This window comes from Bidens hawaiensis, unplaced genomic scaffold, assembly GCF_021521415.1.
Source record: "Bidens hawaiensis isolate Kalapana, Puna unplaced genomic scaffold, B.hawaiensis_p1.1 tig00025007_1, whole genome shotgun sequence".
Taxonomy (NCBI): domain Eukaryota; kingdom Viridiplantae; phylum Streptophyta; class Magnoliopsida; order Asterales; family Asteraceae; genus Bidens; species Bidens hawaiensis.
In genome coordinates this window covers 26,302-37,908 of record NW_027493973.1, presented here as the reverse complement: position 1 = coordinate 37,908, position 11,607 = coordinate 26,302, and the positions used below count along the sequence as shown (strand labels likewise).

At 36.6% G+C, this 11,607-nt stretch overlaps 1 protein-coding gene and 1 pseudogene across 2 annotated transcripts; one reads left to right on the top strand and one right to left on the bottom strand.

Annotated features, from left to right (window-relative positions):
- Positions 1-657: 657 nt before the first annotated feature.
- LOC143570557 (disease resistance protein RGA2-like) lies at positions 658-6,581 on the bottom strand (annotated as a pseudogene). The gene is made up of 3 exons (XR_013141951.1): positions 6,377-6,581; positions 1,647-4,346; positions 658-910 (listed from the first exon to the last, which is right to left on the bottom strand). The product of XR_013141951.1 is annotated as a disease resistance protein RGA2-like (transcript).
- A 4,735-nt stretch (positions 6,582-11,316) lies between these two features.
- On the top strand, positions 11,317-11,607 carry LOC143570544 (uncharacterized). The gene has a single exon (XM_077056172.1). It carries the CDS (start codon positions 11,354-11,356, stop codon positions 11,579-11,581), a length of 228 nt encoding a protein of 75 aa, XP_076912287.1. The 5' UTR covers positions 11,317-11,353; the 3' UTR covers positions 11,582-11,607.

Genomic DNA, 11,607 nt, shown 5'->3' with positions numbered 1-11,607 from the left:
GCTTATTGGTGTTTTCAAAAAGCCAATAAGTTATAATGTGTTTGGCAATCATAAAAAGCTTTTGTATTTTAGCTTTTTGAGAAGGTTACAAAAAGGTTTTACAAAAGCCAATAAGCATTTTCAAACTCAATCTCAAACATGCCCTAAACAAGATTATTTTGTATTAGATTTTGAGCTGGTATAAGTTATGCGATATCCAATATGTGTTTATGAAGTTTGGACTAAATTTTTTAATTTACGAATTTACCATGGATGTCATACCATTGGCGGGCAAGGCGGCTCAATTATTTTGGGGACATGAAGCTATTAAAAAATTAAAGTTGTTAAAATTTCATAATCATAACTCATTTTTATCTAGATATTCTCACTTTGATATATTTTATAAATTTTCTGTAATAACACAAGTAATTATAATAGTTATTTGTCTAAAATTTGTTCAAATAAATCAAATTGTGTTAATTTATATAAACTTGGTGTAATAAAATATTCCAAAAATTTTAACAGATTTTTTTAGTTAAATTATAGTTTCGTAATTATGGAAAAAATTTAACATGAGGCATAAAAGTCAGAATCTGGAAACCAGACCTCGGATATAAAGACAGAACGTCGTACCAGTTCGACAGGATTCAATTTTGGTATTATGAAATAAATGTGTATATATTACATACATATAAATAAAAATAAATTAAGGCATCAAAAATTTGAGGACCCGAAGCTCAAAACATATTTTATAACACTTACGGGCCAGCCCTGTGTTGTGTTACAGTTGGTATAAACCTGTAAAACTATATTGGCTATATGTTTAGATATTGCAGCACCCACCATGATTCAACATTTCATGCTTCATCTCCGCATTGCTGCAGGTCTGCAACAATCTTTGTGTGGATATCGGAAAATCCGATGTTCGTATCTGCATACAAAATTTGGATCTTAGTTGAAACAGATTTGATCTGAAATCCGATCAAACTAGAAACTGTGTTCATGTGAATCTGAATTGGTTAGATGATACCAACTCATTGAGTTGCAAAATCTGCGTTTTGGGTGTTTTGAGCTTGGTAGAAAGTAACCTTTTTTTCTAAACGAGATGCGTTTTTTGGATTCATGAAAAGCATTTATGAAACTTGATAACTTTTTAGTGATTTTTTGTATCAAATGCAATAAAGTAACATATATATGAGAAAAAATAAGTCACAACACAGCAACCAAGTTTCATGATTGCTCCATTTTGAGTTACTTTAGTAGAACGATAAATGGAATTGAACACACACACACATATATATATAAGGGAAAGTTAACGTACAAATGAAATTAACGTGCTAAACGTGAGAATCAAGTAGAGTAATTATATATAAAGTCGAGTAAAAATTACTCTACTTGATTCTCACGTTTAGCACGTTAATTTCATTTGTATTTGATCTAAACCATAGATATATATATGTATGTATGTTAGAAACCGTTCATATATATTGTTGAATTACAAAATCAAACATATGACAAAAACTAGAAATTTTTGAGCCTCTACAACTAAGACTTAAAAAGTCAAAACCAAGTACTCTACCTATTAAAATTGTTAGCTTGAAAATTGAAATATAAATATGTAATACATATTAATTTCAATTTTCAACAAAATATTATTAAACAAGTACCTGAATTCATGTATCCAAAAGCTGCACCACTTCATCATCAATCTTAATATAAGCAATATGAGCAATGTTTAACCAATCCACACCAACCTCTTTCTCACAACTCGCCTTCACCAACTCACAATCCTCAATAACCAGAGACTTTAACGCTGCAAGACCTTTTAACCCGTCTGGTAACCACCGCAGATTCGGGCAACCCCGGATACACAACTCCTCCAAAACTGTCAGATTGCTAATCGTGTCATCCGGAAGACACTTAATCTCTTTAAAACCCTTAATTTCCAAAACACTAATACTTGTAAGCTTCCTCATTGATCTAAAAACCTTCTCGTTACCGCCTATAACACTTAACGACTTCAGTTTTGGAAAATAGGGCAGTTTAATCAAATTCGGGCAGTCGTTAACTACTAGCTTCTCTAAACAAGGAAATAAGTCTTCGTCTATATGTTTAAGACCGCCCATTCGTTTAAGTTCAAGAACCTTAAGCAAGGGTAGTTTACCAACCGAATGCAAATTTTCACATTTTTTGCAATTTTCAAATGTTATACTAACAAGATTAACCAAACTCGCGATCCATTTTGGGAAACGCGAGCCTTGGTAGTCGGTTATTGTTAGCGTTTTTAAGTTTGTGTGAGGTTGAAGAGCCTCCAAAACCTCTGCTGAGTCGGCATCTGGTAACTCGTCTTTGTTGTTATTGTTACAGCCAAATGATAGATTTAAACAATTTATGTTCGGTTTCATATTTAGATTAGCACCTTCGGCTTGAGACGATTTGGTTACATTTTTAAGTCCCTTTATGCTAAACTCGCCTCCTAAAAGATTCAGTTCTTGCAGCTCGCTTATCTGGACCCCCTGCCCCGGGCCCACGAGAAACGTGCTGAGTCTGCGTAGGTGACGTAGCTGTCCCATGCCAGGTGGCATACGATCAAGAGAACAACACCCGTGTATATTCAAATGTCGAAGGTTTCTCATGTACCTTATACCCTTGGGTAACTCACAAAGATTCTCACAAAAGGAGAGTTTCAACGTTTGTAGATTTTGGAGTTGAACGATGGAGTTAGGTAATGCAGCTATTTTCGACCGTGAGACGTTAAGATACCGAAGAAACTTTAAATTTCCAACCGATTCTGGTAAATCGGTTAGCATATCGGAACTTGATCCCAAATGCAAAACTCTAAGATACCTCTGCTCAAATATGTGATCCGGTGTGGCGACTCCTGAAAACCCTCCGAAAGTTATTAACGACCGTAACGATTTCGCTTTCGACATAACCTCGTTTGAGAAATATAATATGTCGTTAGAAGATAAATGAAGAACCTCTTCTGGGAATTTAAGGATCTCACCTGACATTATACTTGAACATTCGTATTTCATAACCGACTGTGCGAGCGCGTGCATTTCATCGTGCATTTTACACGTGGTCAAACCGTTAAACATGCATTCTTTAACATCTTGCAAAAACGACCTCCAAACCAAAGAATTAAAAATCTCTTCGCCTAAATCGTACAGGTCAGCATCGCCTCGTGATGGAACAAAACCGTAAGCCACCCAAAGCTCTATCAACAACTGTTTATCCATTTCATGGCCTTTCGGGAATATGGAATATAAAGCAAAACATTGTCGCATGTGTGCAGGTAAGTTATCATAACTTAACTTTAAAGATGGTAGGATTTGACTTCCTTCATTAGTCAACTCCCAAACTTCACTTTGCAAAACTGATAACCACTCGCTTCCGCAACTTTTTTGACACATTAAGCCCCCTATCACCTTCACCGATAAAGGCAAACCGTCACATTTCCTCATGATCTCCTTCCCAATCGTCTCAAACTCTACGCTACCCCCCTCCTTTCGTACATCAAACGCATACCGATCGAATAACACACACGAATCATGCTCCGACAACCTACTCAACGAATGCACATATTCACGACGTGTAGCCATAACATCAGCAACCTCCACACTTCGAGTCGTGACAATAACAACACCGCCTCTCTCGCACTTCAACCCTTTCAAAAATCCACTCCATTCACTCGTACTCTCACCGTCAACACCATCCAAAACCAAAAGAAACCTCTTTCTTTCTAACCTCTCCCGCACCAATTCTCGCAACCGTTCGACTTCCACGTGCTCAAAACTTTCATCGCCGTCAATCGAGTTCAAAATTTCCCTAAGCAGACTCACTACGCTAAACCGACTCGACACGTGTAACCAAATCTTCAACTCGAACATCTTATCTACTCTCGAATCCTTGTAAACCGATTCACATAATGTAGTTTTACCTAATCCTCCAACACCATATACAACATACACATTCACAAATTCATGTGGACTACAAATCTGTTCAATTATCAAATCCTTCTCATAATCTCTTCCTACAATCTCAAAACCTCGATTCGAACCGGTTAACAACCTACCTGTTCAAGGTTCGATTTCGTTAACGGCTTCGTAATCACTAACACTACGTTCTTCTAATTCGAAATGAATCCTCTCCGAAGCAATAGCATCTAATAATTCCTTAATCTGTTTAACTTTCCGAACCATACGCACACGAAACTGAAGCGGATTACTAGCGGCGAAGAACGTACTTACATTGTTTTTTATGCCGCGTTCGACGTGAAGGCGTCGGAGTAACGCTTCCGTTGAGACTTCTTCGAGAACGTTCTCGACTTCGAACGATGCAGCTCGGAGCTTCCTCAGCCAATCCTGTAACCAGGGGTGTTTAGAAAAACCAAAATCCGAACGGAAACTGAAACCGAAATAAACAGATCCGAATTCTTGTTTATATATGTTTAATTCGAGGTAGGGTGTGCACGAAACCGAAAAAACTGACTTGAAACTGAGAAAACCAAACCAAATTAGAAACCAATGGTTCAGTTTTGATTTTATAAAAAACCGAAATATAGGTTTTGGTTTGGTTCTGTGTTTTTGTGAAAAAACCGAACCAAAAAAACCGATGGTTCAGTTTTGATTTTTATAAAAATTGAAATATTGGTTTGATTTGGTTATGTGTTTTGTTGAATTACTTTTCCGTTGAATTGTTTATGTTATATAAACTTAGATATTTGTTTTATTTTCAACGTCAATCGGTTATGTTTTGTCAATTTTAATGAGATTAAATCATTTTAAATTTATCTTTTATTATCTCTTAATATTCAATGATTCTATGTCAAAATCAGGGGTGGATCCAGTGTTGGGCTAGGGGGAGCGTAGGCACCCACCCAAATTGCTTAATTGTCTAACTACATCATAAATTAAAATTTTGGAATCTGCAAGTTATACGGTAGCGAGAGATGAATGGGTTTTCACATCCGATCAGGCATATGCCGTTCAGATTTTTTTTGTGATTTTGGTTTCTTGCTTTTATTTTGAAATACGAGATACGCTCATCAATTGCTTACATTTTTTTATTTTGATTTATGTTAGTTTCGTTTTGATTTGATTGTTTACGTGTTATTCGAGATTCAAAAGGCATGGAACTTTTGTTGTCATTTGAAGAACAATGATTTGGGTTCTAGGTTTCTAAAAATTTTAGCTAATTTAGTGTATAACATGACTATTATAATAATTAGACCGAAATACAAATTTATTCAAAGTATCATTTTTAATTTTTAATAATTCTACACTATTTAAATGATGAAAAAAAAAGGCACTTTGTGTTATGAATGAGGCTACAATTGACTGTTTTCAAATGATAAAATTACATAAAGGTCAAGTGTAATATGTATTTTGTTTATTATGTTTAATGAAATTTGTTGCTTAAATTTCTATACATGGTTTATTTAATAATGTAACCTTTTACCCACCCATTTTGGTTTGACCCGACCTATATTGGGTTGACTTGTTTTAGTTTGACCAGACCCATTCTAGGTTAACCTTTTTTGGCACCCACTAAATGTACAGCTAGGATTTAGGCCCGTGCTTCACGACGGGACCATTGAACCGAAAAGAACATACATAAAAATGTTAAACCACGAACGCGTTGCGAGTTGACGCGAATTCATATTGTATCAGGTTACAACATTGAAACTAAAGAAAATAAATAAACCCTTCAATGCCAAAATACAACAAATTATCATATATGAAACCAAAAAACCGGAACGTTGTAGTTGTGAACCAGTGCAAATATTGTTAGTATCGGTGGCACAAACATAAATTCGTAAGAATGAATTTGTAAGAAAAAAACATATTTTAAAGGTGCAAACGTCGAAACATGGATATAAAAACATGTGATGACCGGATATTTTTAAATCATGATAAAATTTTCGATCATTGTAAAACCAACTATAAGAAATACGAAAACAAAGTTAAAAAAATAGTTTAACCGACAAATAAAACATGTAAAACCGACACTTATCCAAAGTTCAAAGTTTAAAATTTTTGTTTGTTAAATTTTTTTAATTAATTAGTTGAAAGAAAAAAGTATAATTATTAATTATTACAGTATTTAAAAAAAATAAAAAATTAGCCCCAATTCTAAAATATCATGTGTCAAATTTCTGTTGACCGAAAACTACTAGCTAGATTAGCAAAACGAAAAAACCGAATTAAACAAGAAAACCAAAAACCCAAAACCGAAACTTTGGTTTTCAGTTGGGTTTTAGCCCAAAAAACACATCCGATATTTCCCAGGTTTGGTTTTGTTTGTTTGTTTGTTTGAAGTGTTGGGTTTTATATGTTTATTGTGAATCTAGTAATAAAATGTTATGAAGAGGAAAACAGGGAGGCAGATGTACCTGTAAGGCAGTGTTGTTGCGTTGTTTGACTTCGGCGTCCGCGAGTACGGACTGGATCTGAGAGAAGATGGTGCGGAGTGAACGAAGGTCTGACTTGAGGCCCCACAGGACAGCGAAGTCTTGTCCGGCTAAAGAAGTGGATCATTCCATCACCAGGTTTATTACAGAAGACACGATTGGATCTCCCATGCTTATTATTATTATTATTATTATTATTATTATTGTTGACTTTCAGTTGAGTTTGGATGGAACATGGAAAGAAAGAAAGAAAGAAAGAAAGAAAGTGTTTGTTTGAGTTTGAGTTTGAGTTTGAGTTTGAGTTTGAGGTACAGCTAGCTAGCAATTGAGTTTTGTGTTTGGGAAGTGGGTACTGGTTACCGGCTTGGTCGGTTTGCCAGATGGATTGACGGTTCCTGGAAATGTAGTCATACACTTATTTAAGTTATTATAATCTATAAAAAAAGGTTTGTGGTCCCTCATTTCCTTAAAGCCTGTTTCAATAATGATATACATCATAGTCGATAAAATTGAATTGTCAATGGTTAGCGAATTACATACCATTATCTTTACGGGTTAACACCACTCACTATCATTACAACTGGTTGTAAGGTGACATAAAAAGTTAAAAAACAAAAACAAAAATTTTAAATTAAAAAAAATTAGAAATTCTTTTTTATCCATAACCGATTTCGACCTAGATTGTTCCGGCAACCTAAGTTTGCAACTAAACTATTATATACAACTTGATTTTTTTCGTATAAACTATAACTTTTAACTATAAAAAAGGCTTTGAACATTTTGATATAAACTTTATAAAAATGAAGCATTTTTATTTAATAAAAAAGTTAGGTTGAGCTGCTAAGAATGTGAGTGAAAATCAGGATTGGGTCAGGTAGTGTATATGAAAGAGAGAAAAATTATTTTTTTATTAAATTGTTAGGCTGTGATAGTCGGTGTTTTGAAACCCGGTCGGTCGGACCGATCCCTATACCGGGTCGGGTCAGTGTATTTGAGCCGTTTTGAAAACCTAGCCGGTTTTGCGAGTGGACGGTCGGCCCGGACCGGTAAAACCAATTTTTCCATTAAATTCAAAATGAAATGTGCATGCCGGGTATCGAACTTGGGACATTTCGGAGATAGAAACTTTAATAATTACCCATGAGCCAACCAACCAAGCTTCGTTGATGTCTCCATTGATCAAACATATATTATATATATTTGAAAAACAATTTATAAAACATAGATAAACATTAAAGTTTGCTATTATTATTATTATTATTATTATTTGTTATTATTATTTTTATATATTTGTATAAGAATTATATATATGTAAATATATATTTAAATTATTTATAACGTCATCCGGGTCAAACACCGGTCCAACCTTTGACCCGGTAAGGCGTCCGAATCGACATCCGGGTCGGGTCTGAAAACATTGGTGATAGTGGATAGTTTAAGAGGCGTTAGATACAATGTGTGTTAAAATGATATTGGGTTTTAAAATTCTCCACACAAACTCACAAGTCATAATAACTTAAGAATCAATTTTATATTAAATATATAGAGGTAAAGAGGAGGGGGTAAAATAATTTCTTTAGGGTGAGGCGAAGTGGAGAAGTGAAACTGGATAAAATAGATAGCGTGATGCAACGTGAAATTAAGTAATATAATGTATATCGCATTGTCTAAAGGAGTTGATCCGATCTGATGCAACTTGTTTTCCTAGTCAATGTAAAGTGTTGTTGTTTTTGAAGACAAAAATTGTCTGCAATCTGATTTCATCTGATTTAATGTTTGCAACTGAAGATGTGGTCTGAAAGTCTGCAATCTGAAAATATAATACTGTTGTTTTATAAACTGGATATCGTCTGCATAAGCTGAATATTAGTTATCTATCATATATATTACAGTTGACAAAAGTCATTTAACATTTGTAGACTACTAAAATAAATGGTAGTGGTGTACGAACTATGGATATGGAAATGGGTGGTGGTAGACGATTGTGGTAGGCGGAGAACGGTGGGTGGTGGTGATGGACGGTTGTGGTGGTGGGTGGTGGACGGTGATGGTGGCCGACAATGGGTGGTGGTGGTGATGAACGGTGGTGGTGGGTGGTGGACTATGGTGGTGGTGGATGGTTGTGGCGGGTGGTGGTGGTGGACGGTGGTTGTGGCCGACGGGGGTGGTGGTGGACGGTGGTTGTGGCCGACGGGGGTGGTGGTGGACGGTGGTTGTGGCCGACAGGGGTGGTGGTGGTGATGGACGGTGGTTGTGGCAGACGGGGGTGGTGATGGTGATGGACAGTGGTTGTGGCTGACGGGGGTGGTGGTGGTGATGGGCGGTGGTGGGTGGTTAACGGTGGTGGTGGTGAGTGGTTGACGGTGGTGGTGGCGGACGGTGGGTGGTGGTGGCGGCAAACGATGAGTGGTGGTGGTGGCGGCGGACGGTGGATGGTGGTGGTGGTGGCGGACGGTGGGTGGTAGTGGTGTTGGACATTAAGTGTTGGTACTTGGTATGATGTTAAGAAGTGTGAAGATAGTGAAAAAAACTTATTTTTTAAAACCATAAAAGCAGTTTTCATAATTAAAAAAAAAACAAACAGTTTTTAAGAGCTTATGACAATATAAGCAAAAACAAACATAACATAATATTTCTCTTTTGACTTTGAAAATCACACCAAATTTTAATATTTGTAAGTTATTCATATAAGGTTAATCCAATATGACAATACCATTTAAAAAAAGCATATAATAAGTTTCATGAGTTTACTTAAGGCCACCATAGTATTAACCGGTAAATATTAATTTTAATTGAAATAAACCGAAATGACTAGCCATGAGCTAGCTTGAGATCAAAACTTCGTTCTTCTGGGTCTAGGCTTGGGTTAGAACTGGCTTAGTTTCCAAATATGTCAACACCTTAGATCATGTGTAGTGGGCTACAAATTTGGGCGATAAGAGGCGAAAAGAGGCGCGAACACCGCCCCCGGGCGACAAAATGGGCGATATGGGGGGGGGGGAGGGGTAGTATATCTCGCCTGCTTGGTGAAGAGAGATGACGACGTGGCTATCAATTATTGATGGGAGTGGCGGTTTTGGGGCTACAACACCGCCTCCTAGGGCTACATATCGTCCATTTTTATCACGTGTCAAAAACACCCCATTTTATAGTCTCTCCACTACACATAGTCTTAGCATCATAAATTATTTTAGACAAAATGGAAAAGACGTCCTTTATGTTTGCACGGTTTTTCAATAGTCGTCATTTAGCAAACTTAATAACAGAAAACATCCTTTATGTACAAAAAACGTTCCACAGTTCGTCCTTTTCACTACGAGGGTTAGTTTTTCTCGTTAAATCCAGTCATGTGCATCTCATGTGGGGGCAATTTAGTCTTTTTACCCTTTCAAGGGTTATTTGTGTAATTTACTTAAAAGTTTGGTCTTTAAATAAATAAAAGTTTTTATCTTTTTAACCCTCATCTTCTTCCCCAAATAATCATAACCCACCATTAACACCACAACCAAACATCACCACCAATGGTGATCATCATCCCATCCAACCACCACTCCTTATAAAGGACCAAACTTTATAAGGGATGATGATGATGGGTGGTGGTGTTTGGTTGTGATGTTAATGGTGGGTTATGATTATTTGGGGAAGAAGATAAGGGTTAAAAAGATAAAAACTTTTATTTATTTAAAGACCAAACTTTTAAGTAAATTACACAAATAACCCTTGAAAGGGTAAAAAGACTAAATTGCCCCCACATGAGATGCAAATGACTGGATTTAACGAGAAAAACTAACCCTCGTTAGTGAAAAGGACGAATTGTGCAACGTTTTTTATACATAAAGGATGTTTTCTGTTATTAAGTTTGCTAAAGGACGACTATTGAAAAACCGTACAAACATAAATGACGTCTTTTACCATTTTGTCATTATTTTAAGACAATAAATAAATGATATTTAGTGTGATTACAGCCTTTCAAGTGTCTTAATAAGCTCTAAAGTAAACATTCAACTTCCTTCGCAATATATTCCCGTTGGATATCATTTACTAATATTATAAGTTTTGAAATCATAGAATTATAGACATTTATGTATGACCAATCATGTATAAATTTGTATAGATTTATGAGTAGTTAAATTAGAACTTAAGTGAGTTTACTTAATTAAAAAATATAGAAAAACTAAAAATAGTAAAAGGATCAAATAAGTGCCAAAACAACCCTCGCCTCCATCAAACACCAACTAGCAGTAATGAGATTTAGCTTAACTAATATTGAAGAGAAATGAAAATCTGGGATGGTGCGTGAAAAGTCTCACGCTGGAATCTAATTTCAATCTGGTTTTATCACAATAAGCTTTTGGACAACATAATTACTCCTCAGACTCCCTGTGGCGCCTGAAGGATCGACAATCGGTCCGCTTATGATCAGGGTCTGATGGTTTCATCCAACCTTGGACTCATCAGGCGAGCGTCAACAGCTCGCGGCTAGCGATACGTTTGTTGTGTAAGCACGACTAGGCATGTATGCCTCCTTTCCCGCCGAGGCTGTGGCCGACGAAGTCCGGGACGAGCCAACAAACTCAAACGTTTCAAGTTTCAACACAAATTAAGCACGAGGTCTTCAAATACTTGATCCGTAACATTACGTAACTAACCGTTGATTGTGATCACAAACGTATGAGATTGAATTTTGTTAGGTTTTATTCGTTTTTCTTGTTAAAAAAATGTAACACCGACTAGTAAAGAAGCACCACATTCGAATTAATCACACATCCACGAATCCCGCAACACCGTCACTAACCTTCCGCCACGTATACACACCCACGCCCGTCACCACACCACGTGGCACTCACTTGCCATACTAAGCCATTTTAAAATTACAAAAACAACCCTATAAGAACCTTAAACAGTTAAACCTACCACCAAACTCATCATATTCTACAAACAAACAAACTGATCAACAAGATGGCAATTGGATTCCCAATATGTATACAGTGTGGAACAAAGAGCAACCCATGCCGGTGCAAGGTGGTGGGCCCAACGGTGGGCTTCTTGGCCTTTGCCGCGGCTGCGGTGGTGGAGTGGCCGGTGGGAGCGTTGGTGTATTGTTTTCGGCATATGAAAGGCCGACGTATTATGGCTCACCCGGCCACTGTCGTCTACCCCAAGGTTAATAGAGCCATTCCTATTTAAGGATCTTGTCTCAAAACTTAAATGTA